This window comes from Scyliorhinus torazame, chromosome 10 (assembly GCF_047496885.1).
Source record: "Scyliorhinus torazame isolate Kashiwa2021f chromosome 10, sScyTor2.1, whole genome shotgun sequence".
NCBI classification, from domain to species: domain Eukaryota; kingdom Metazoa; phylum Chordata; class Chondrichthyes; order Carcharhiniformes; family Scyliorhinidae; genus Scyliorhinus; species Scyliorhinus torazame.
The window spans coordinates 127,416,971-127,441,927 of record NC_092716.1 but is presented as its reverse complement, the minus strand read 5'-3'; the positions used below and the strand labels follow the sequence as shown (position 1 = coordinate 127,441,927).

Here is a 24,957-nt window from a genome sequence, read left to right as displayed (position 1 = left end):
TTTTGTTCAGCGTGAGGTTGTGCTTTGTTAAGGGCGAGATTGTGATTTGTTCCGGGTGAGATTGTGTTTTGTTCAGGGTGAGGTTGTGTTTTGTTCAGGCTGAAGTTGTGTTTTATTCAGGGTGAGGTTGTGTTTTTTCAGGGTGAGATTTTGTTTTGTTCAGGTTGAGGTTGTGTTTTGTTCAGTGTGAGGTTATGTTTTGTTGAGGGTGAAATTGTGTTTTGTTCAGGGTGATGTGTTTTGTTCAGGGTGAGATTGTGTTTTGTTCAGGGTAAGGTTGTTTTTTGTTCTGGGTGAGATTGTGTTTTCTTCACGGTGAAGTTGTGTTTTGTTCAGGGTGAAGCTGTGTTTTATTCAGGATGCGGTGTTTTTTCAGGGTGGGATTGTGTTTTGTTCAGGTTGAGGTTGTGTTTTGTTCAGGGTGAGGTTGTGTTTTTTTCAGGCCGAAGTTTTGTTTTAATCAGGGTGAGGTTGTGTCTTTTCTGGGTTAGATTGTGTTTTGTTCAGGTTGAGGTTGTGTTTTGTTCAGTGGTGAGGTTGTGTTTTGTTCAGGGTGAGATTGTGTTTTGTTCAGGGTGTAGTTGTATTTTTTCAGGATGTGATTGTGTTTTTTTCATTGTGAGATTGTGCTTTGTTCATGGTGAGGAAGTTTTTTGTTCAGGGTGAAATTGTGTTTTGTTCAGGGTGAAGTTGTGTTTTGTTTAGGGTGAGATAGTGTTTTGTTCAGTGAGAGGTTGTGTTTTGTTCAGGGTGAAGCTTTGTTTTGTTCAGGTTGATGTTGTGTTTTGTTCAGGAAGAGGTTGTGTTTTTTTAGGGTGAGATTGTGTATTATTCAGGGTCAGATTTTGTTTTGTTCAGAGTGAGTCTGTGTTTTCTTCAGGTTAATGTTGTGTTTATTTCATGTTGAGGTTGTGTTTTGTTCAGGGTGAAGTTGTCTTTTTTCAGGGTGAGATATTGTTTTGTTCAGGGTGAGATTGTGCTTTGTTCAGGGTGAGATTGTGTTTTGCTAACGGTGAGATTGTGTTTCATTCAGGGTGAAATTGTGTTTTGTTCAGGGTGAGGTTGTGTTTTGTTCAGGCTGTAGTTGTGTTTTATTCAGGGTGAGGTTGTGTTTTTTCAGGTTCAGGTTGTGTTTTGTTCAGGGTGAGATTGAGTTTTGTTCAGGGTGAGGTTGTGTTTTGTTCAGGGTGATATTGTGTTTTGTTCAGGGTGAGATTGTGTTTTGTTCAGTGTGAGATTGTGTTTTCTTCAGTTTGAGGTTGTGTTTATTTCAGGTTGTGGTTGTGTTTTGTTCAGGGTGAAGTTGTCTTTTTTCAGGGTGAGACTGTGTTGTGTTCAGGGTGAGATTGTGCTTTGTCCAGGTTGAGATTGTGTTTTGTTCAGGGTCAGATTTTGTTTTGTTCAAAGTGTGCTTGTGTTTTGTTCTGGGTGAGATCGTGTTTTGTTCAGAGTGAGGTTGTGTTTTCTTCAGGTTGAGGTTGTGTTTATTTCAGGTTGAGGTTGTGTTTTGTTCAGGGTGAGTTGTCTTTTTTCAGGGTGAGATTTTGTTTTGTTCCGGCTGAGATTGTGCTTTGTTCAGGGTGAGATTGTGTTTTGCTAACGGTGAGTTTGTGTTTCATTCAGGGTGAGGTTGTGTTTTGTTCAGGGTGAGGTTGTGTTTTATTCAGGGTGAGGTTGTGTTTTGTTCAGGGTGAGATTTTGTTTTGTTCAGGGTGTAGTTGTATTTTTTCAGGGTGTGATTGTGTTTTTTTCAGGGTGAGATTGTGCTTTGTTCAGGGTGAGATTGTGTTTTGTTCAGGGTGAGGTTCTTTTTTGTTCAGGTTGAAGTTGTGTTTTGTTCAGGTTGATGTTGTGTTTTGTTCAGGGTGAAGTTTTGTTTTAGTCAGGATGAGGTTGTGTTTTTTTAGGGAGAGATTATGTTTTATTCAGGGTCAGATTTTGTTTTGTTCAGGGTGAGGTTGTGATTTGTTCAGGGTGAGATTGTGTTTTGTTCAGAGTAAGGTTGTGTTTTCTTCAGGTTGACGTTGTGTTTATTTCAGGTTGAGGTTGTGTTTTGTTCAGGGTGAGTTGTCTTTTTTCAGGGTGAGATTTTGTTTTGTTCCGGGTGAGCTTGTGCTTTGTTCAGGGTGAGATTGTGTTTTGCTAACGGTGAGTTTGTGTTTCATTCAGGGTGAAATTGTGTTTTGTTCAGGGTGAGTTTGTGTTTTGTTCAGGCTGTAGTTGTGTTTTATTCAGGGTGAGGTTGTGTTTGTTCAGGTTGTGTTTTGTTCAAGTTGAGATGGAGTTTTGTTTAGGGTGAGATTGTGTTTTGCTTAGCGTGAGGTTGTGTTTTGCTTAGGGTGAAGTTGTCTTTTTTCAGGGTGAGACTGTGTTTTATTCAGGGTGAGATAGAGTTTTGTTCAGGGTGAGGTTGTGTTTTGTTCAGGTTGAGGTTGTGTTTCGTTCAGGGTGAGGTTATGTGTTGTTCAGAGTGAAGTTGTGTTTTATTCAGGGTGAGGTTGTGTTTTCAGGTTGAGATGGAGTTTTAGAACATAGAACATAGAACAATACAGCGCAGTACAGGCCCTTCGGCCCACGATGTTGCACCGAAACAAAAGCCATCTAACCTACACTACAGTTCAGGCTGTAGTTGTGTTTTTTTCCGGGTGAGATGGGATTTTGTTCAAGGTGAGGTTGTGTTTTGTTCAGGGTGGAGTTGTATTTTTTCAGGGTGTGATTGTGTTTTGTTCAGGGTGAGATAGAGTTTTGTTCAGAGTGAGGTTGTGTTTTGTTCAGGGTGAGGTTGTGTTTTGGGTCAGGTTGTGTTTCATTCAGGGTCAGGTTATGTGTTGTTCAGAGTGATGTTGTGTTTTATTCAGGGTGAGGTTGGGTTTTCAGGTTGAGATTGTGTTTTGTTAAGTGTGAGATTGTGTTTCATTCAGGGTGAGATTGTGTTTTGTTCAGCGTGAGGTTGTGCTTTGTTAAGGGCGAGATTGTGATTTGTTCCGGGTGAGATTCTGTTTTGTTCAGGGTGAGGTTGTGTTTTGTTCAGGCTGAAGTTGTGTTTTATTCAGGGTGAGGTTGTGTTTTTTCAGGGTGAGATTTTGTTTTGTTCAGGTTGAGGTTGTGTTTTGTTCAGTGTGAGGTTGTGTTTTGTTGAGGGTGAAATTGTGTTTTGTTCAGGGTGATGTGTTTTGTTCAGGGTGAGATTGTGTTTTGTTCAGGGTGAGGATGTTTTTTGTTCAGGGTGAGATTGTGTTTTCTTCACGGAGAAGTTGTGTTTTGTTCAGGGTGAACCTGTGTTTTATTCAGGATGAGGTGTTTTTTCAGGGTGGGATTGTGTTTTGTTCAGGTTGAGGTTGTGTTTTGTTCAGGGTGAGGGTGTGTTTTTTTCAGGCCGAAGTTTTGTTTTAATCAGGGTGAGGTTGTGTCTTTTCTGGGTTAGATTGTGTTTTGTTCAGGTTGAGGTTGTGTTTTGTTCAGTGGTGAGGTTGTGTTTTGTTCAGGGTGAGATTGTGTTTTGTTCAGGGTGTAGTTGTATTTTTTCAGGATGTGATTGTGTTTTTTTCATTGTGAGATTGTGCTTTGTTCAGGGTGAGGAAGTTTTTTGTTCAGGGTGAAATTGTGTTTTGTTCAGGGTGAAGTTGTGTTTTGTTTAGGGTGAGATAGTGTTTTGTTCAGTGAGAGGTTGTGTTTTGTTCAGGGTGAAGCTTTGTTTTGTTCAGGTTGATGTTGTGTTTTGTTCAGGAAGAGGTTGTGTTTTTTTAGGGTGAGATTGTGTATTATTCAGGGTCAGATTTTGTTTTGTTCAGAGTGAGACTGTGTTTTCTTCAGGTTAATGTTGTGTTTATTTCATGTTGAGGTTGTGTTTTGTTCAGGGTGAAGTTGTCTTTTTTCAGGGTGAGATATTGTTTTGTTCAGGGTGAGATTGTGCTTTGTTCAGGGTGAGATTGTGTTTTGCTAACGGTGAGATTGTGTTGCATTCAGGGTGAAATTGTGTATTGTTCAGGGTGAAGTTGTGTTTTGTTCAGGGTGAGATTGTGTTTAGTTCAGGGTGAGGTTGTGTTTTGTTCAGGGTGAAGTTGTGTTTTGTTCAGGGTGAGATTGTTTTTTGTTCAGGGTGAAACTGTGTTTTGTTCAGCGCGAGGTTGTGTTTTGTTAAGGGCGAGATTGTGTTTTGTTCAGGGTGAGATCGTGTTTTGTTCAGGGTGAGGTTGTGTTTTTTACAGGCTGACGATTTGTTGTATTCAGGGTGAGGTTGTGTTTTTTCAGGGTTAGATAGTGTTTTGTTCAGGTTGAGGTTGTGTTTTGTTCAGGGTGAGGTTGTGTTTTGTTCAGGGTGAAATAGTGTTTTGTTCAGGGTGAGGTTGTGTTTTGTTCAGGGTGAGATTGTGTTTTGTTCAGGGTGAGGTTGTGTTTTGACAAGGGTGAGATTGTGTTTTGTTCAGGGTGAGATTGTGTTTTGTTCAGGGGCAGGCTGTGTTTTGGTCAGGGTGAGATTGTGTTTTGTTCAGGGTGAGATTGTGTTTTGTTCCGGTTGAGGTTGTGTTTTGTTCAGGGTGAGGTTGTGTGTTGTGCAAGGTAAGATTATGTTTTCATCAGGGTGAGATTGTGCTTTCTCAGGGTGAGATTGTGTTTTGTTCAAGGTGAGGATGTGTTTTGTTCAGGGTGAAATTATGTTCTGTTCAGGGTGAGATTTTGTTTTGTTCAAGGTGCGATTGTGTTTTGATCAGGGTGAGGATGTGTTTTGTTCAGAGTGAAGTTATGTTTTATTCAGGGTAAGGTGTATTTTCAGGGTGAGATTGTGTTTTGTTCAGTTTGAGGTTGTGTTTTATTCCGGGTGCAATGGGATTTTGTTCAAGGTGAGGTTGTGTTTTGTTTAGGGTGAAATTGTGTTTTGTTCAGGTTGAGGTTGTGTTTTGTTCAGGGTGAGATTGTGTTTTGTGCAGGGTGTAGTTGTATTTTTTCAGGGTGTGATTGTATTTTGTTCAGGGTGACATTGTGCTTTGTTCAGGGTGAGATTGTGCTTTGTTCAGGGAGAGGATGTTTTTTGTTCAGGGTGAAATTGTGTTTAGTTCAGGGTGAAGTTGTGTTTTGTTCAGGGTGAGATTGTGTTTTATTCAGGGTGAGGTTGTGTTTTGTTCAGGGTGAAGTTGTGTTTTGTTCAGGTTGATGTTGTGTTTTGTTCAGGGTGAAATTTTGTTTTATTCAGGATGAGGTTGTGTTTTTTTATGGTGAGATTGTGTTTTTCTCAGCGTCAGATTTTGTTTTGTTCAGGGTGAGGTTGTGTTTTGTTCAGGGTGAGATTGTGTTTTGTTCAGGGTGAGGTTGTTTTTTGTTCAGGGTGAAATTGTGTTTAGTTCAGGGTGAAGTTGTGTTTTGTTCAGGGTGAGATTGTGTTTTGTTCAGGGTGAGGTTGTGTTTTGTTCAGGGTGAAGTTGTGTTTTGTTCAGGTTGATGTTGTGTTTTGTTCAGGGTGAAATTTTGTTTTATTCAGGATGAGGTTGTGTTTTTTTATGGTGAGATTGTGTTTTTCTCAGCGTCAGATTTTGTTTTGTTCAGGGTGAGGTTGTGTTTTGTTCAGGGTGAGATTGTGTTTTTTTCAGAGTGAGGTTGTGTTTTCTTCAGTTTGAGGTTGTGTTTATTTCAGGTTGAGGTTGCGTTTTGTTCAGGGTGAAGTTGTCTTTTTTCAGGGTGAGACTATGTTTTGTTCAGGGTGAAATGGTGTTTTGTTCAGGGTGAGGTTGTGTTTTGTTCAGGTTGAGGTTGTGTTTTGTTCAGGGTGAGATTGTGTTTTGTTTAGGGTGTAGTTGTATTTTTTCAGGGTGTGCTTGTGTTTTGTTCAGGGTGAGATTGTGCTTTGTTCAGGGTGAGATTGTGTTTTGTTCAGGGTGAGGTTGTTTTTTGATCAGGGTGAAATTGTGTTTTGTTCAGGGTGAGGTTGTTTTTTGTTCAGGGTGAAACTGTGTGTTGTTCAGGGTGAAGTTGTGTTTTGTTCAGGGTGAGATTGTGTTTTGTTCAGGGTGAGGTTGTGTTTTGTTCAGGGTGAAATTGTGTTTTGTTCAGGTTGATGTTGTGTTTTGTTCAGGGTGAAATTTTCTTTTATTCAGGATGAGGGTTTGTTTTTTTATGGTGAGATTGTGTTTTACTCAGGGTCAGATTTTGTTTTGTTCAGGGTGATGTTGTGTATTGTTCAGGGTGAGGTTGTGTTTTGTTCATTGTGAGGTTGTGTTTTGTTCAGGGTGATATTGTGTTTTGTTCAGGGTTAGATTGTGTTTTGTTCAGGGTGAGATTGTGTTTTGTTCAGGGTGAGGTTGTTTTTTGTTCAGGGTGAAACTGTGTTTTGTTCAGGGTGAAGTTGTGTTTTGTTCAGGGTGAGATTGTGTTTTGTTCAGGGTGAGGTTGTGTTTTGTTCAGGGTGAAGTTGTGTTTTCTTCAGGTTGATGTTGTGTTTTGTTCAGGGTGAAATTTTCTTTTATTCAGGATGAGGGTTTGTTTTTTTATGGTGAGATTGTGTTTTACTCAGGGTCAGATTTTGTTTTGTTCAGGGTGAGGTTGTGCTTTGTTCAGGGTGAGGTTGTGTTTTGTTCAGGGTGAGGTTGTGTTTTGTTCAGGGTGATATAGTGTGTTTGTCCAGGTTGAGATTGTGTTTTTCTAACGGTGAGTTTGTGTTTCATTCAGGGTAAAATTGTGTTTTGTTCAGGGTGAGGTTGTGTTTTGTTAAGACTGTAGTTGTGTTTTCTTCAGGGTGAGGTTGTGTTTTTTCAGGTTCAGGTTGTGTTTTGTTCAGGGTGAGATTGAGTTTTGTTCAGGGTGAGGTTGTGTTTTGTTAAGGGTGATATTGTGTTTTGTTCAGGGTGAGATTGTGTTTTGTTCAGTGTGAGATTGTGTTTTCTTCAGTTTGAGGTTGTGTTTATTTCAGGTTGTGGTTGTGTTTTGTTCAGGGTGAAGTTGTCTTTTTTCAGGGTGAGACTGTGTTTTGTTCAGGGTGAGATTGTGCTTTGTCCAGGTTGAGATTGTGTTTTGCTAACGGTGAGTTTGTGTTTCATTCAGGGTGAAATTGTGTTTTGTTCAGGGTGAGGTTGTGTTTTGTTAAGGCTGTAGTTGTGTTTTATTCAGGGTGAGGTTGTGTTTTTTCAGGTCCAGGTTGTGTTTTGTTCAGGGTGAGATTGAGTTTTGTTCAGGGTGAGGTTGTGTTTTGTTCAGGGTGAAGTTGTGTTTTGTTCAGGTTGATGTTGTGTTTTGTTCAGGGTGAAATTTTCTTTTATTCAGGATGAGGGTTTGTTTTTTTATGGTGAGATTGTGTTTTACTCAGGGTCAGATTTTGTTTTGTTCAGGGTGATGTTGTGTTTTGTTCAGGGTGAGGTTGTGTTTTGTTCATTGTGAGGTTGTGTTTTGTTCAGGGTGATATTGTGTTTTGTTCAGGGTGAGATTGTGTTTTGTTCAGGGTGAGATTGTGTTTTGTTCAGGGTGAGGTTGTTTTTTGATCAGGGTGAAATTGTGTATTGTTCAGGGTGAAGTTGTGTTTTGTTCAGGGTGAGATTGTGTTTAGTTCAGGGTGAGGTTGTGTTTTGTTCAGGGTGAAGTTGTGTTTTATTCAGGGTGAGATTGTTTTTTGTTCAGGGTGAAACTGTGTTTTGTTCAGGGTGAAGTTGTGTTTTGTTCAGGGTGAGATTGTGTTTTGTTCAGGGTGAGGTTGTGTTTTGTTCAGGGTGAAGTTGTGTTTTCTTCAGGTTAATGTTGTGTTTTGTTCAGGGTGAAATTTTCTTTTATTCAGGATGAGGGTTTGTTTTTTTATGGTGTGATTGTGTTTTATTCAGGGTCAGATTTTGTTTTGTTCAGGGTGAGGTTGTGCTTTGTTCAGGGTGAGGTTGTGTTTTGTTCAGGGTGAGGTTGTGTTTTGTTCAGGGTGATATTGTGCTTTGTCCAGGTTGAGATTGTGTTTTTCTAACGGTCAGTTTGTGTTTCATTCAGGGTGAAATTGTGTTTTGTTCAGGGTGAGGTTGTGTTTTGTTAAGGCTGTAGTTGTGTTTTATTCAGGGTGAGGTTTTTGTTTTTTCAGGTTCAGGTTGTGTTTTGTTCAGGGTGAGATTGAGTTTTGTTCAGGGTGAGGTTGTGTTTTGTTCAGGGTGATATTGTGTTTTGTTCAGGGTGAGATTGTGTTTTGTTCAGTGTGAGATTGTGTTTTCTTCAGTTTGAGGTTGTGTTTATTTCAGGTTGTGGTTGTGTTTTGTTCAGGGTGAAGTTGTCTTTTTTCAGGGTGAGACTGTGTTTTGTTCAGGGTGAGATTGTGCTTTGTCCAGGTTGAGATTGTGTTTTTCTAACGGTGAGTTTGTGTTTCATTCAGGGTGAAATTGTGTTTTGTTCAGGGTGAGGTTGTGTTTTGTTAAGGCTGTAGTTGTGTTTTATTCAGGGTGAGGTTGTGTTTTTTCAGGTTCAGGTTGTGTTTTGTTCAGGGTGAGATTGTGCTTTGTCCAGGTTGAGATTGTGTTTTGCTCACGGTGAGTTTGTGTTTCATTCAGGGTGAAATTGTGTTTTGTTCAGGGTGAGGTTGTGTTTTGTTATGGCTGTAGTTGTGTTTTATTCAGGGTGAGGTTGTGTTTTTTCAGGTTCAGGTTGTGTTTTGTTCAGGGTGAGATTGAGTTTTGTTCAGGGTGAGGTTGTGTTTTGTTAAGGGTGATATTGTGTTTTGTTCAGGGTGAGATTGTGTTTTGTTCAGGGTGAGGTTGTATTTTGTTCAGGGTGAGGTTTTGTTTTGTTCAGGGTGAGGTTGTGTTCTGGTCAGGGTGAGATTGTGTTTTGTTCAGGGAGAGGTTGTGTTTCGTTCTGGGTGAGATTGTGTTTTGTTCAGCGCGAGGTTGTGTTTTGTTAAGGGCGAGATTGTGTTTTGTTCAGGGTGAGATCGTGTTTTGTTCAGGGTGAGGTTGTGTTTTTTTCAGGCTGACGATTTGTTGTATTCAGGGTGAGGTTGTGTTTTTTCAGGGTTAGATAGTGTTTTGTTCAGGTTGAGGTTGTGTTTTGTTCAGGGTGAGGTTGTGTTTTGTTCAGGGTGAAATAGTGTTTTGTTCAGGGTGAGGTTGTGTTTTGTTCAGGTTGAGGTTGTGTTTTGTTCCGTGTGAGATGGGATTTTGTTCAAGGTGAGGTTGTGTTTTGTTCAGGGTGAAATTGTTTTTTGTTCAGGGTGAGGTTGTGTTTTGTTCAGGGTGTAGTTGTATTTTTTCAGGGTGTGACTTTGTTTTTTTCAGGATGACATTGTGCTTTGTTCAGGGTGAGATTGTGTTTTGTTCAGGGTGAGGTTGTTTTTTGTTCAGGGTGAAATTGTGTTTTGTTCAGGGTGAAGTTGTGTTTTGTTCAGGGTGAGATTGTGTTTTGTTCAGGGTCAGATTTTGTTTTGTTCAAAGTGAGCTTGTGTTTTGTTCTGGGTGAGATTGTGTTTTGTTCAGAGTGAGGTTGTGTTTTCTTCAGGTTGAGGTTGTGTTTATTTCAGGTTGAGGTTGTGTTTTGTTCAGGGTGAGTTGTCTTTTTTCAGGGTGAGATTTTGTTTTGTTCCGGCTGAGATTGTGCTTTGTTCAGGGTGAGATTGTGTTTTGCTAACGGTGAGTTTGTGTTTCATTCAGGGTGAAATTGTATTTTGTTCAGGCTGTTGTTGTGTTTTATTCAGGGTGAGGTTGTGTTTTGTTCAGGGTGAGATTGTGTTTTGTTCAGGGTGTAGTTGTATTTTTTCAGGGTGTGATTGTGTTTTTTTCAGGGTGAGATTGTGCTTTGTTCAGGGTGAGATTGTGTTTTGTTCAGGGTGAGGTTCTTTTTTGTTCAGGTTGAAGTTGTGTTTTGTTCAGGTTGATGTTGTGTTTTGTTCAGGGTGAAGTTTTGTTTTAGTCAGGATGAGGTTGTGTTTTTTTAGGGTGAGATTATGTTTTATTCAGGGTCAGATTTTGTTTTGTTCAGGGTGAGGTTGTGATTTGTTCAGGGTGAGATTGTGTTTTGTTCAGAGTGAGGTTGTGTTTTCTTCAGGTTGAGGTTGTGTTTATTTCAGGTTGAGGTTGTGTTTTGTTCAGGGTGAGTTGTCTTTTTTCAGGGTGAGATTTTGTTTTGTTCCGGGTGAGATTGTGCTTTGTTCAGGGTGAGATTGTGTTTTGCTAACGGTGAGTTTGTGTTTCATTCAGGGTGAAATTGTGTTTTGTTCAGGGTGAGGTTGTGTTTTGTTCAGGCTGTAGTTGTGTTTTATTCAGGGTGAGGTTGTGTTTGTTCAGGTTGTGTTTTGTTCAAGGTGAGATGGAGTTTTGTTTAGGGTGAGATTGTGTTTTGCTTAGCGTGAGGTTGTGTTTTGCTCAGGGTGAAGTTGTCTTTTTTCAGGGTCAAACTGTGTTTTGTTCAGGGTGAGATAGAGTTTTGCTCAGGGTGAGGTTGTGTTTTGTTCAGGTTGAGGTTGTGTTTCGTTCAGGGTCAGGTTATGTGTTGTTCAGAGTGAAGTTGTGTTTTATTCAGGGTGAGGTTGTGTTTTCAGGTTGAGATTGAGTTTTGTTCAGAGTGAAGTTGTGTTTTATTCAGGGTGAGGTTGTGTTTTCAGGTTGAGATTGTGTTTTGTTCAGAGTGAGATTGTGTTTCATTCAGGGTGAGATTGTGTTTTGTTCAGGGTGAGGTTGTGTTTTGTTCAGCGTGATGTTGTGTTTTGTTAAGGGCGAGATTGTGTTTTGTTCAGGGTGAGATTGTCTTTTGTTCAGGGTGAGGTTGTGTTTTTTTCAGGCTGAAGATTTGTTTTATTCAGGGTGAGGTTGTGTTTTGTTCAGGTTTAGGTTGTGTTTTGTTCAGGGTGAGGTTGTGTTTTGTTCAGGGTGAAATTGTGTTTTGTTCAGGGTGAGGTTGTGTTTTGTTCAGGGTGAGATTGTGTTTTGTTCATGGTGAGGTTGTGTTTTGTTCAGCCTGAAATTGTGTTTTTTCAGGGTGAGGTTGTGTTTTGTTCAGCCTGAAATTGTGTTTTTTCAGGGTGAGGTTGTATTTTGTTCAGGGCGAGGTTGTGTATTTTTCAGGGTGAAGTTGTGTTTTATCCAGGGTAAGGTGTTTTTTCAGGGTGAGATTGTGTTTTGTTCAGGTTGAGGTTGTGTTTTTTTCCGGGTGTGATGGGATTTTGTTCAAGGTGAGGTTGTGTTTTGTTCAGGGCGTAGTTGTATTTTTTCAGGGTGTGATTGTGTTTTGTTCAGGGTGAGATAGAGTTTTGTTCAGAGTGAGGTTGTGTTTTGTTCAGGGTGAGGTTGTGTTTTGTTCAGGGTGAAATTGTGTTTTGTTCAGGGTGAGGTTGTATTTTGTTCAGGGTGAGATTGTGTTTTGTTCATGGTGAGGTTGTGTTTTGTTCAGCCTGAAATTGTGTTTTTTCAGGGTGAGGTTGTATTTTGTTCAGGGCGAGGTTGTGTATTTTTCAGGGTGAAGTTGTGTTTTATCCAGGGTAAGGTGTTTTTTCAGGGTGAGATTGTGTTTTGTTCAGGTTGAGGTTGTGTTTTTTTCCGGGTGAGATGGGATTTTGTTCAAGGTGAGGTTGTGTTTTGTTCAGGGTGTAGTTGTATTTTTTCAGGGTGTGATTGTGTTTTGTTCAGGGTGAGATAGAGTTTTGTTCAGAGTGAGGTTGTGTTTTGTTCAGGGTGAGGTTGTGTTTTGTTCAGGGTCAGGTTGTGTTTCATTCAGGGTCAGGTTATGTGTTGTTCAGAGTGATGTTGTGTTTTATTCAGGGTGAGGTTGTGTTTTCATGTTGAGATTGTGTTTTGTTAAGTGTGAGATTGTGTTTCATTCAGGGTGAGATTGTGTTTTGTTCAGCGTGAGGTTGTGTTTTGTTAAGGGCGAGATTGTGTTTTGTTCCGGGTGAGATTGTGTTTTCTTCAGGGTGAAGTTGTGTTTTGTTCAGGCTGAAGTTGTGTTTTATTCAGGGTGAGGTTGTGTTTTTTCAGGGTGAGATTTTGTTTTGTTCAGGTTGAGGTTGTGTTTTGTTCAGTGTGAGGTTGTGTTTTGTTGAGGGTGAAATTGTGTTTTGTTCAGGGTGATGTTGTGTTTTGTTCAGGGTGAGATTGTGTTTTGTTCAGGGTGAGGTTGTGTTTTGTTCAGGGTGAGATTGTGTTTTCTTCACGGAGAAGTTGTGTTTTGTTCAGGGTGAAGCTGTGTTTTATTCAGGATGAGGTGTTTTTTCAGGGTGGGATTGTGTTTTGTTCAGGGTGAGGTTGTGTTTTTTTTAGGCCGAAGTTTTGTTTTAATCAGGGTGAGGTTGTGTCTTTTCTGGGTTAGATTGTGTTTTGTTCAGGTTGAGGTTGTGTTTTGTTCAGTGGTGAAGCTTTGTTTTGTTCAGGTTGATGTTGTGTTTTGTTCAGGAAGAGGTTGTGTTTTTTTAGGGTGAGATTGTGTATTATTCAGGGTCAGATTTTGTTTTGTTCAGAGTGAGACTGTGTTTTCTTCAGGTTAATGTTGTGTTTATTTCATGTTGATGTTGTGTTTTGTTCAGGGTGAAGTTGTCTTTTTTCAGGGTGAGATATTGTTTTGTTCAGGGTGAGATTGTGCTTTGTTCAGGGTGAGATTGTGTTTTGCTAACGGTGAGATTGTGTTTCATTCAGGGTGAAATTGTGTTTTGTTCAGGGTGAGGTTGTGTTTTGTTCAGGCTGTAGTTGTGTTTTATTCAGGGTGAGGTTGTGTTTTTTCAGTTTCAGGTTGTGTTTTGTTCAGGGTGAAGTTGTCTTTTTTCAGGGTGAGATTGTGTTTTGTTCAGGGTGAGATTGTGCTTTGTTCAGGCTGAGATTGTGTTTTGTTCAGGGTGAGGTTGTGTTTTGTTCAGGGTGAAATTGTGTTTTGTTCAGGGTGAGGATGTGTTTTGTTCAGGGTGAAATTGTGTTTTTTTCAGGGTGAGGTTGTGTTTTGTTCAGGCTGAAGTAGTCTTTCATTCAGGGTGAGGTTGTGTTTTGTTCAGGGTGAGATTGTGCTTTGTTCAGGCTGAGATTGTGTTTTGTTCAGGGTGAGGTTGTGTTTTGTTTAGGGTGAAATTGTGTTTTGTTCAGGGTGAGGATGTGTTTTGTTCAGGGTGAGATTGTGTTTTGTTCAGGGTGAGCTTGTGTTATGTTCAGCGTGAGGTTGTGTTTTGACAAGGGTGAGATTGTGTTTTGTTCAGGGTGAGATTGTGTTTTGTTCATGGTGAGGTTCTGTTTTCTTCAGGGTGAAGTTGTGTTTTTTCAGGGTGAGATTATGTTTTGTTCAGGCTGTGATTGTGTTTTGTTCAGTGTGAGGTTGTGTTTTGTTCAGGGTGATATTGTGTTTTGTTCAGGGTGATGTTGTGTTTTGTTCAGGGTGAGATTGTGTTTTGTTCAGGGTGAGATTGGGTGTTGTTCAGGGTGAGGTTGTGTTTTGTTCAGGGTGAAGCTGTGTTTTATTCAGGGTGAGGTGTTTTTTCAAGGTGAGATTGTGTTTTGTTCAGGTTGAGATTGTGCCTTGTTCAGGGTGAGATTGTGTTTTGTTGAAGGAGAGGTTGCGATTTGTTCAGGGTGAAATTGCGTTTTGTTCAGGGTGAGATTGTGTTTTGTTCAGCGTGAGATTGTGTTTTGTTCAGGGTGAGGTTGTGTAATGTTCAGAGTGAAGTTGTGTTTTATTCAGGGTGAGGTTGTGTTTTCAGGTTGAGATTGTGTTTTGTTCAGGGTGAGGTTGTGTTTTGTTCAGCGTGATGTTGTGTTTTGACAAGGGTCAGGTTGTGTTTTGTTCATGGAGAAGTTGTCATTTTTCAGGGTGAGATTTTGTTTTGTTCAGGGTGAGATTGTGCTTTGTTCAGGGTGATATTGTGTTTTGTTCAGGGTGAGATTGTGTTTTGTTCAGGGTGAGATTGTGTTTTCTTCACGGTGAAGTTGTGTTTTGTTCAGGGTGACGCTGTGTTTTATTCAGGGTGAGGTGTTTTTTCAGGGTGAGATTGTGTTTTCTTCAGGGTGAAGTTGTGTTTTGTTCAGGCTGAAGTTGTGTTTTATTCAGGGTGAGGTTGTGTTTTTTCAGGGTGAGATTTTGTTTTGTTCAGGTTGAGGTTGTGTTTTGTTCAGTGTGAGGTTGTGTTTTGTTGAGGGTGAAATTGTGTTTTGTTCAGGGTGATGTTGTGTTTTGTTCAGGGTGAGATTGTGTTTTGTTCAGGGTGAGGTTGTGTTTTGTTCAGGGTGAGATTGTGTTTTCTTCACGGAGAAGTTGTGTTTTGTTCAGGGTGAAGCTGTGTTTTATTCAGGATGAGGTGTTTTTTCAGGGTGGGATTGTGTTTTGTTCAGGGTGAGGTTGTGTTTTTTTTAGGCCGAAGTTTTGTTTTAATCAGGGTGAGGTTGTGTCTTTTCTGGGTTAGATTGTGTTTTGTTCAGGTTGAGGTTGTGTTTTGTTCAGTGGTGAAGCTTTGTTTTGTTCAGGTTGATGTTGTGTTTTGTTCAGGAAGAGGTTGTGTTTTTTTAGGGTGAGATTGTGTATTATTCAGGGTCAGATTTTGTTTTGTTCAGAGTGAGACTGTGTTTTCTTCAGGTTAATGTTGTGTTTATTTCATGTTGATGTTGTGTTTTGTTCAGGGTGAAGTTGTCTTTTTTCAGGGTGAGATATTGTTTTGTTCAGGGTGAGATTGTGCTTTGTTCAGGGTGAGATTGTGTTTTGCTAACGGTGAGATTGTGTTTCATTCAGGGTGAAATTGTGTTTTGTTCAGGGTGAGGTTGTGTTTTGTTCAGGCTGTAGTTGTGTTTTATTCAGGGTGAGGTTGTGTTTTTTCAGTTTCAGGTTGTGTTTTGTTCAGGGTGAAGTTGTCTTTTTTCAGGGTGAGATTGTGTTTTGTTCAGGGTGAGATTGTGCTTTGTTCAGGCTGAGATTGTGTTTTGTTCAGGGTGAGGTTGTGTTTTGTTCAGGGTGAAATTGTGTTTTGTTCAGGGTGAGGATGTGTTTTGTTCAGGGTGAAATTGTGTTTTTTTCAGGGTGAGGTTGTGTTTTGTTCAGGCTGAAGTAGTCTTTCATTCAGGGTGAGGTTGTGTTTTGTTCAGGGTGAGATTGTGCTTTGTTCAGGCTGAGATTGTGTTTTGTTCAGGGTGAGGTTGTGTTTTGTTTAGGGTGAAATTGTGTTTTGTTCAGGGTGAGGATGTGTTTTGTTCAGGGTGAGATTGTGTTTTGTTCAGGGTGAGCTTGTGTTATGTTCAGCGTGAGGTTGTGTTTTGACAAGGGTGAGATTGTGTTTTGTTCAGGGTGAGATTGTGTTTTGTTCATGGTGAGGTTCTGTTTTCTTCAGGGTGAAGTTGTGTTTTTTCAGGGTGAGATTATGTTTTGTTCAGGCTGTGATTGTGTTTTGTTCAGTGTGAGGTTGTGTTTTGTTCAGGGTGATATTGTGTTTTGTTCAGGGTGATGTTGTGTTTTGTTCATGGTGAGATTGTGTTTTGTTCAGGGTGAGATTGGGTGTTGTTCAGGGTGAGGTTGTGTTTTGTTCAGGGTGAAGCTGTGTTTTATTCAGGGTGAGGTGTTTTTTCAAGGTGAGATTGTGTTTTGTTCAGGTTGAGATTGTGCCTTGTTCAGGGTGAGATTGTGTTTTGTTGAAGGAGAGGTTGCGATTTGTTCAGGGTGAAATTGCGTTTTGTTCAGGGTGAGATTGTGTTTTGTTCAGCGTGAGATTGTGTTTTGTTCAGGGTGAGGTTGTGTAATGTTCAGAGTGAAGTTGTGTTTTATTCAGGGTGAGGTTGTGTTTTCAGGTTGAGATTGTGTTTTGTTCAGGGTGAGGTTGTGTTTTGTTCAGCGTGATGTTGTGTTTTGACAAGGGTCAGGTTGTGTTTTGTTCATGGAGAAGTTGTCATTTTTCAGGGTGAGATTTTGTTTTGTTCAGGGTGAGATTGTGCTTTGTTCAGGGTGATATTGTGTTTTGTTCAGGGTGAGATTGTGTTTTGTTCAGGGTGAGATTGTGTTTTCTTCACGGTGAAGTTGTGTTTTGTTCAGGGTGACGCTGTGTTTTATTCAGGGTGAGGTGTTTTTTCAGGGTGAGATTTTGTTTTGTTCAGGTTGAGGTTGTGTTTTGTTCAGGGTGTGGTTGTGTTTTGTTCAAGGTGAGATTGTGTTTTGTTCAGGGTGAGATTGTGCCTTGTTCAGGGTGAGATTGTCTTTTGTTGAAGCTGAGGTTGTGTTTTGTTCAGTGTGAGATTGTGCCTTGTTCAGGGTGAGATTGTGTTTTGTTGAAGGTGAGGTTGTGTTTTGTTCAGGGTGAGATTGTGTTTTGACAAGGGTGAGATTGCGTTTTGTTCAGGGTGAGATTGTGTTTTGTTCATGGTGAGGTTCTGTTTTCTTCAGGGTGAAGTTGTGTTTTTTCAGGGTGAGATTATGTTTTGTTCAGGCTGTGATTGTGTTTTGTTCAGTGTGAGGTTGTGTTTTGTTCAGGGTGATATTGTGTTTTGTTCAGGGTGATGTTGTGTTTTGTTCAGGGTGAGATTGTGTTTTGTTCAGGGTGAGATTGGGTTTTGTTCAGGGTGAGGTTGTGTTTTGTTCAGGGTGAAGCTGTGTTTTATTCAGGGTGAGGTGTTTTTTCAGGGTGAGATTGTGTTTTGTTCAGGTTGAGGTTGTGTTTTGTTCTGGGTGTGGTTGCGTTTTGTTCAAGGTGAGATTGTGTTTTGTTCAGGGTGAGATTGTGCCTTGTTCAGGGTGAGATTGTGTTTTGTTGAAGGAGAGGTTGCGATTTGTTCAGGGTGAAATTGCGTTTTGTTCAGGGTGAGATTGTGTTTTGTTCAGCGTGAGATTGTGTTTTGTTCAGGGTGAGGTTGTGTAATGTTCAGGGTGAGGTTGTGTTTCGTTCAGGGTGAGGTTATGTGTTGTTCAGAGTGAAGTTGTGTTTTATTCAGGGTGAGGTTGTGTTTTCAGGTTGAGATTGTGTTTTGTTCAGGGTGAGGTTGTGTTTTGTTCAGCGTGATGTTGTGTTTTGACAAGGGTCAGGTTGTGTTTTGTTCATGGTGAAGTTGTCATTTTTCAGGGTGAGATTTTGTTTTGTTCAGGGTGAGATTGTGCTTTGTTCAGGGTGATATTGTGTTTTGTTCAGGGTGAGGTTGTGTTTAGTTCAGGGTGAGATTGTGTTTTGTTCAGGGTGAGGTTGTGTATTGTTCAGGATGAGATTGTGTTTTGTTTAGGGTGAGGTTGTGTTTTGGTCAGAGTGAGATTGTGTTTTGTTCAGGGTGAGGTTGTGTTTCGTTCAGGGTGAGGTTATGTGTTGTTCAGAGTGAAGTTGTGTTTTATTCAGGGTGAGGTTGTGTTTTCAGGTTGAGATTGTGTTTTGTTCAGGGTGAGATTGCGTATCATTCAGGGTGAGATTGTGTTTTGTTCAGGGTGATGTTGTGTTTTGTTCAGCGTGAGGATGTGTTTTGTTAAGGGCGAGATTGTGTTTTGTTCAGGGTGGGATTGTGTTTTGTTCAGTGTGAGGTTGTGTTTTTTTCAGGGTAAATTGTGTTTTGTTCAGGATGAGGTTGTAATTTGTTTAGGGTGAGGTTGTGTTTTGTTCAGGGTGAGGTTGTGTTTTGTTCAGGGTGAGATTGTGTTTTCTTCACGGTGAAGTTGTGTTTTGTTCTGGGTGACGCTGTTTTTTATTCAGGGTGAGGTGTTTTTTCAGGGTGAGATTTTGTTTTGTTCAGGTTGAGGTTGTGTTTTGTTCAGGGTGTGGTTGTGTTTTGTTCAAGGTGAGATTGTGTTTTGTTCAGGGTGAGATTGTGCCTTGTTCAGGGTGAGATTGTCTTTTGTTGAAGGTGAGGTTGTGTTTTGTTCAGTGTGAGATTGTGCCTTGTTTAGGGTGAGATTGTGTTTTGTTGAAGGTGAGGTTGTGTTTTGTTCAGGGTGAAATTGTCTTTTGTTCAGGGTGTGGTTGTGTTTTGTTCAGGGTGAGATTGTGTTTTGTTCAGGGTGAAGTTGTCTTTTTTCAGGGTGAGATTGTGTTTTGTTCAGGGTGAGATTGTGCTTTGTTCAGGGTGAGGTTATGTGTTGTTCAGAGTGAAGTTGTGTTTTGTTCAGGGTGAGATTGTGTTTTGTTCAGGGTGAGGTTGTGTTTCGTTCAGGGTGAGGTTGTGTTTTGTACAGGGTGAGATTGTGTTTTGTTCAGGGTGAGGTTGTGTTTTGTTCAGGGTGAGGTTGTGTTTTGTTCAGGGTGAGGTTGTGTTTTGGTCAGAGTGAGATTGTGTTTTGTTCAGGGTGAGGTTGTGTTTCGTTCAGGGTGTGGTTATGTGTTGTTCAGAGTGAAGTTGTGTTTTATTCAGGGTGAGGTTGTGTTTTCAGGTTGAGATTGTGTTTTGTTCAGGGTGAAATTGCGTTTCATTCAGGGTGAGATTGTGTTTTGTTCAGGGTGATGCTGTGTTTTGTTCAGCGTGAGGTTGTGTTTTGTTAAGGGCGAGATTGTGTTTTGTTCAGGGTGAGATTGTGTTTTGTTCATGGTGAGATTGTGTTTTCTTCACGGTGAAGTTGTGTTTTGTTCAGGGTGACGCTGTGTTTTGTTCAGGGTGAGGTGTTTTTTCAGGGTGAGATTGTGTTTTGTTCAGGGTGAGGTTGTAATTTGTTCAGGGTGAGATTGTGTTTTGTTCAGGTTGAGGTTGTGTTTTGTTCAGGGTGTGGTTGCATTTTGTTCAAGGTGAGATTGTGTTTTGTTCAGGGTGAGATTGTGCCTTGTTCAGTGTGAGATTGTGTTTTGTTGAAGGTGAGGTTGTGTTTTGTTCAGGGTGAGATTGTGTTTTGTTCAGGGTGACGTAGTGTTTTGTTCAGTGTGAAGTTGTCTTTTTTCAGGGTGATGTTGTATTTTGTTCAGGGTGAGGTTGTGTTTTGCTCAGGATGAGATTGTGTTTTTTTCAGGGTGAGGTTGTGTTTTGTTCAGGGTGAAGTTGTGTTTTGTTCAGGGTGAGATTGTGTATTTTTCAGGGTCAAGTTGTGTTTTGTTCAGGGTGAGGTTGTGTTTTGTTCAGGGTGAAGTTGTGTTTTATTCAGGGTGAGGTTATGTTTTTTTAGGCTGAGATTGTATTTTGTTCAGGGTGAGATTTTGTTTTGCTCAGGGTGAGGTTGTGTTTTGTTCAGGGTGAGATTGTGTTTTGTTCAGGGTGAGGTTGTGTTTTCTGGTTGAGTTTGTGTTTTGTTCAGGGTGAGATTGTTTTTTTTCAGGTTGAGATTGTGTTTTGTTCAGGGTGAAATTGTGTTTTTTCAGGGTGAGATTGTGTTTTGTTCAGGGTGAGATTGTGTTTTTATTCAGGATGAGGTTGTGTTTTGTTCTGGGTGCGATTGTGTTTTGTTTAGGGTAAGGTTGTGTTTGTTGTTTCCTGGGACCGCTGCTTTGTTTGAAACATAAAATATCTTCTTTCCTTTGACAGATTCCACCTGTTTTTGGAACGTTGCTATGCCAGCACATCCAAAATTCTTGGCAACGGCTCCACTTATAATCTCTTTGATGGGTAAGTTTGTATTGTTTCTCCAAGTGGGGGTGATAATATGTTAATAAACAGACAGCCAGGCGCTGGGCAGAGCTGGTGAGGGAAAGCAAAAGAGTGTCGAGATATAACTGTTAAGAGCATAATGAGCATAGTGAGTGGTGTTAAAATTCGATAAGGAAGGGGAATGAGAAAAGGGAGAGGCATATTCAGAATAAGATGATGAATTGCATTGCGAGAGGGAGGATGTCATGAAGGATTGCTTGCAATGGTGATGGGGTGTGGGAGAAAGAGGAGAGAGATTGGAATTAGGCAGAGCCTCCAGGAATGAGAGCAGTATCAGGAACCAATATGTTGAGGAACCAACTAGAGAGCAGGCAATCCTAGTCTGGATATTGTGCAATGAAAGAGGATTAATTAGCAACGTTGTGGTGCGAGATCCTTTCGGGAAGATTGACCATAACATGGTAGAATTCTTCATTAAGATAGAGAGTGACACAGTTAAGTCTGAGACTAAGGTCCTGAACTTGAAAGTTAACTTTGATGGTATGAGACATTGGCTAGGATAAACTGGCAAAGGATACTTAAGGGGTTGACGGTGGATCGGCAATGACAGACATTTAAAGAAGACATGGATGAACTTCAACAATTGTACATCCCTATCTGGCTCAAGAGTAAGGTGGCTCAACCATGGCTAATGAGGGTAATCAGGGATAGTATTACAGCCAAAGAGGAGGCATATAATTTGGCCAGAAAGCCTGAGGAATGAGAGAAATTGTAAATTCAGCAGAGGAGGACAAGGGGTTTAATTCAGAAGGGGAAAATAGAATACTAGGATAAGCTTGCAGAAAACATAAAAACTGACTGCAAAAGCTTTCCTAGATATGTGAAGAGAAAAAGACTGGTGAATCAGGTAAATTAATAATGGGCAACAAAGAAATGGCAGACCAGCTGAACAAATACTTTGGATCGGTCTTCACTAAGGAGGGCACAAGTAACCTTCTGGAAGTACAAGGGGATAGAGGATCGAGCATGAAGGAGGAACTGAAGGAAATCTTTATTGGTCAGGAAACTGTATTGGGGAAATTGATGGGATTAAAACCCAATACGTCTCCAGGGCCTGATGCCCTGCATACCAGAGTACTTAAGAAAGTGACCCTAGAAATCGTGGACACATTGGTGATCATTTTCCAGCATTCTATAGACTCTGGAAGAGTTCCAATGGATTGGAGGGTAGATAATGTAATCCTCACTTTTTAAAAAAGGAAGGAGAGAGTAAACAGGGAATTATAGATCGGTTAGCCTGACATCGCTGGTGGGGAAAATGCTGGGGTCAATTATTAAGGATGAAATAACTGAGCATTTGGAAAGCGGGGGCAGGATCGATCCAAGTCAGCATGGATTCACATGCTTGACAAATCTTCTGGAATTTTTTCAGGGTCTGACCAGTGGAGTGGACAAGGGTGAACCAGTGGATATTGTGTATCTGGACTTTCAAAAGGCTTTTGACAAGGCCCCAGACAAGAGATTAGTGAGCAAAATTAAAGCTCATGGTATAGGGGTAATATATATTCACGTGGATAGAGAACTGGTTGGCAGACAGGAAGCAGAGAGTGGGAAGAAACAGGTCCTTTTCAGAGTGCCATAGAGTCAGAGATGTTTACAACATGGAAACAGGCCCTTCAGCCCAGTTTGCCATGCCACCCAGTTTCTATCACTAAGCTAGTCCCACTTGCCCACATTTGGCCCATATCGCTCTATAACCATCCTGCCCATTTAACTGTCTAACTGCTTTTTAAAGGACAAAATCGTACCCGCCTCTACCACTGCCTCTGGCAGCCCATTCCAGATGCTTACCACCCTCTGTGTGAAGAAATTTCTCCTCTGGTCTCTTTTGTATATCTCCCCTCTCAACTTAAACCTATGCCCTCTAGTTCTAGACTCCTCTACCTTTGGGAAAAGATGTCGACTATCTACCTGATCTATGCTCCTCATTATTTTATAGACCTCTAGAAGATCACCGCTCAGCCTCCTACACTCCAGGGAAAAATGTCCCAGCCTATCTAACCTCTTCTTGTAACTCAGAGCAACAAGTCCTGGTAGCATCTTTGGAAATCTCTTCTGCACTCTTTCTAGTTTAACAATATCCTTCCTATAATAGGGTGACCAGAACTGAACACAGTATTCCACGTGTGGTCTTACCAATGTCTTGTACAACTTCAACAAAACATCCTAAAACCTGTATTCAATATTCTGACCAATAAAACCTAGCATGCTGAATGCCTTCTTCACCACCCTGTCACCTGCGACTCCATCTTCAAGGAGCGATGAACCTGTATCCCGAGATCTTTTTGTTCTGTAACTCTCCCAACTCCCTACCATTAACTGAGTAGGTCCTGCCCTGATTTGATCTATCAAAATGCATGACCTCACATTTATCCAAATTAATCTGCCATTCATCGACCCACTGGCCCAATTGGTCAAGATCCTGTTACAATCTTATATAACTTTCTTCACGATCCACTATGCCACCAATCTTGGTGTCGTCTGCAAACTTACTGACCATGGATTCTACATTCTCATCCAACTCATTAATATGTATAACAAATAACAGTGGACTCAGCACCGATGCCTGAGGCACACCACTGGTCACAGGCCTCCAGTTTGAAAAACAATCTCCACAACCACCCTTTGGCTTCGGTCGCCAAGTCAATTTGTATCCAATTGGCGACCTCACCCTGGATTCTGTGAGATTTAACCTTTTGCAACAACCTACCATGCAGTACCTTGCCAAAGGCTTTGCTAAAGTCCATGTAGACAACATTGACTGCACTGCCCTCATCTACCTTCTTGGTTACCTCTACAAAAAAACTCAATCAAATTTGTGAGACATGACTTTCCATTCACAAAGCCGTGCTGACTGTCCCGAATCCTGTAGATCCTGCCTCTCAGAATAACTTCTAACAACTCACCCACTACAGAAGGCTTACCGGTCTGTTCCCGGGCTTATCCCTACAGCCCTTCTTAAACAAGGGCACAACATTTACTACCCTCCAATCTTCAGGCACCTCTCCTGTGGAACACACAGATATATTGTGAGATTCGGTTACAAAAAATTAGCATACATCAATCTTTTGTTGCTAGTTATGTATGTTCAATCTTGACTATCGATTAAGGTTACATCATGCATTGTGTAGGAGAATAATTAACCAATCACATCAAATGTTCGCATACTTAATTGAACAATCCAATCACTACAAAGGCATGTATGTTGTCTTGTGATTACTTATGTACGTGATCTGATATCTGGTGTGTAGCTACCAATGACCTTCCTCCCAGCTGTTTAATGGGAACTCTCAGTGTGTGAATGCTGTTGATCACCTTCCTCCCTGCTGTTTAATGGTATCTCTCGCAGTATGGATGCTATCAATCATCTTCCTCCCTGCTGTATAATGGTATCTCTCGGAGTGTGAATGCTGTCGATCACCTTCCTCCCTGCTGTTTAATGGTATCTCTCGGTGTATGGATCCTGTCAATCACCTTCCTCCCTGCTGTTTAATGGTATCTCTCGGTGTGTGGATCCTGTCAATCACCTTCCTCCCTGCTGTTGAATGGTATCTCTCGGTGTGTGGATCCTGTCAATCATCTTCCTCCCTGCTGTTTAATGGTATCTCTCGGTGTGTGGATCCTGTCAATCACCTTCCTCCCTGCTGTTTAATGGTATCTCTCGGAGTGTGAATGCTGTCGATCACCTTCCTCCCTGCTGTTTAATGGTATCTCTCGGTGTATGGATCCTGTCAATCACCTTCCTCCCTGCTGTTTAATGGTATCTCTCGGTGTGTGGATCCTGTCAATCACCTTCCTCCCTGCTGTTGAATGGTATCTCTCGGTGTGTGGATCCTGTCAATCATCTTCCTCCCTGCTGTTTAATGGTATCTCTCGGTGTGTGGATTCTGTCAATCATCTTCCTCCCTGCTGTTTAATGGTATCTCTCGGTGTGTGGATTCTGTCAATCACCTTCCTCCCTGCTGTTTAATGGTATCTCTCGATGTATTGTCATGTGAGAGTACCTTTAAGAAATGGGTGTTTCAGAAATGTATCTTTAAGAAATGGGTGTTGGTCTGTGATGTCAGAGTGTGGATGGAGCTAGACTGTGTCAGCTTTTTACTTTCATTTTAGGCTGTGTGCTGCAGGGTGTGTTTTGTTTCATTTTCAGAGCTGGATAGCCCAGTCACAGCCAGAAGGTGTGTGAGAGTCTCTCTCTACTCAAAAGCCTGGGTAACCGCGGGCGAGCGCTGTTTGGTATCCTCCTCGGGGACCTCAGGCGAGCGCTGTTTGGTATTCGCATCAGGGACCTCTGGCGAGAGCTGTTTGGTATTCAGCTGGGGGACCTCGTGCGAGCGCTGTTTGGTATTCGCATCAGGGACCTCGGGCGAGCGCTGTTTCCTATTTGCCTGGGGGACCTCGGGCGAGCGCTGTTTGGTATTTGCCTGGGGGACCTCTGGCGAGCGCTGTTTGGTATTCACCTGGGGGACCTCAGGCGAGTGCTGTTTGGTATTCACCCTGGGGGACCTCGGGCGAACGCTATTTGGTATTCGCCTCGGGGTCCACATGCGAGCGCTGTTTGGTATTCGCCTGGGGGACCTCGGGCGAACGCTGTTTGATATTTGACTCGAGGACCACGTACGAGTGCTGATTGGTATTCACCTGGGGGACCTCGGGCGAGAGCTGTTTGGTATTCGCCTTGGGGACCTCGGGCGAGCACTGTTTGGTATTTGCCTGAGGGGCCTCGGGCGAGCACTGTTTGGTATTCGCCTGAGGGACCTCGGGCCAGCGCTCTTTGGTATTCGCCTGGGGGACCTCGGGCGAGCGCTGTTTGGGATTGGCCTGGGGGACCTCCGGCGAGCGCTGTTTGGTATTCGCCTCGGGGACTTCGGGCGAGCGCTGTTTGGTATTCGCCTCGGGGACCTCGGGCAAGCGCTGTTTGGTATTTGCCCTGGGGACCTCGGGGGAGAGCTGTTTGGTATTCGCCTCGGGGACCTCGGGCGAGCGCTGTATGGTATTCGCCTCGGGGACCTCGGGGGAGAGCTGTTTGGTATTCGCCTCGGGGACCTCGGACGAGCGCTGTTTGGTATTTGCCCTGGGGACCTCGGGGGAGAGCTGTTTGGTATTCGCCTCGGGGACCTCGGGCGAGCGCTGTATGGTATTCGCCTGAGGGACCTCGGCTCAGCGCTGTTTGATATTCGCCTGGGGGACCTCGGGCGAGTGGTGTTTGGTATTCCCTCGGGGACCTCGGGCGAGCGCTGTTTGGTATTCGCCTGGGGGACCTCGGGCGAGCGCTGTTTGGTCTGTGCCTGGGGGACCTCGGGCGAGTGGTGTTTGGTATTCCCTCGGGGACCTCGGGCGAGCGCTGTATGGTATTCGCCTGAGGGACCTCGGCTCAGCGCTGTTTGATATTCGCCTGGGGGACCTCGGGCGAGTGGTGTTTGGTATTCCCTCGGGGACCTCGGGCGAGCGCTCTTTAATATTCGCCAGGGGGACCTCGGTCGAGTGCTGTTTGGTATTCGCCTGGGGGACCTCGGGCGAGCGCTGT

At 42.1% G+C, this 24,957-nt stretch overlaps 1 protein-coding gene across 2 annotated transcripts in view; it reads left to right on the top strand.

Annotated features, from left to right (window-relative positions):
• The window catches only part of LOC140384866 (zona pellucida-like domain-containing protein 1), a 518,683-nt gene that overhangs the window by 212,443 nt on the left and 281,283 nt on the right, over positions 1 to 24,957 (top strand). For both annotated transcript variants that reach the window (XM_072466811.1, XM_072466810.1), the window contains exon 7: positions 19,308 to 19,388. In XM_072466811.1, coding sequence (XP_072322912.1) covers positions 19,308 to 19,388 — 81 coding nt within the window. The remainder of the gene's footprint in view (positions 1 to 19,307; positions 19,389 to 24,957) is intronic.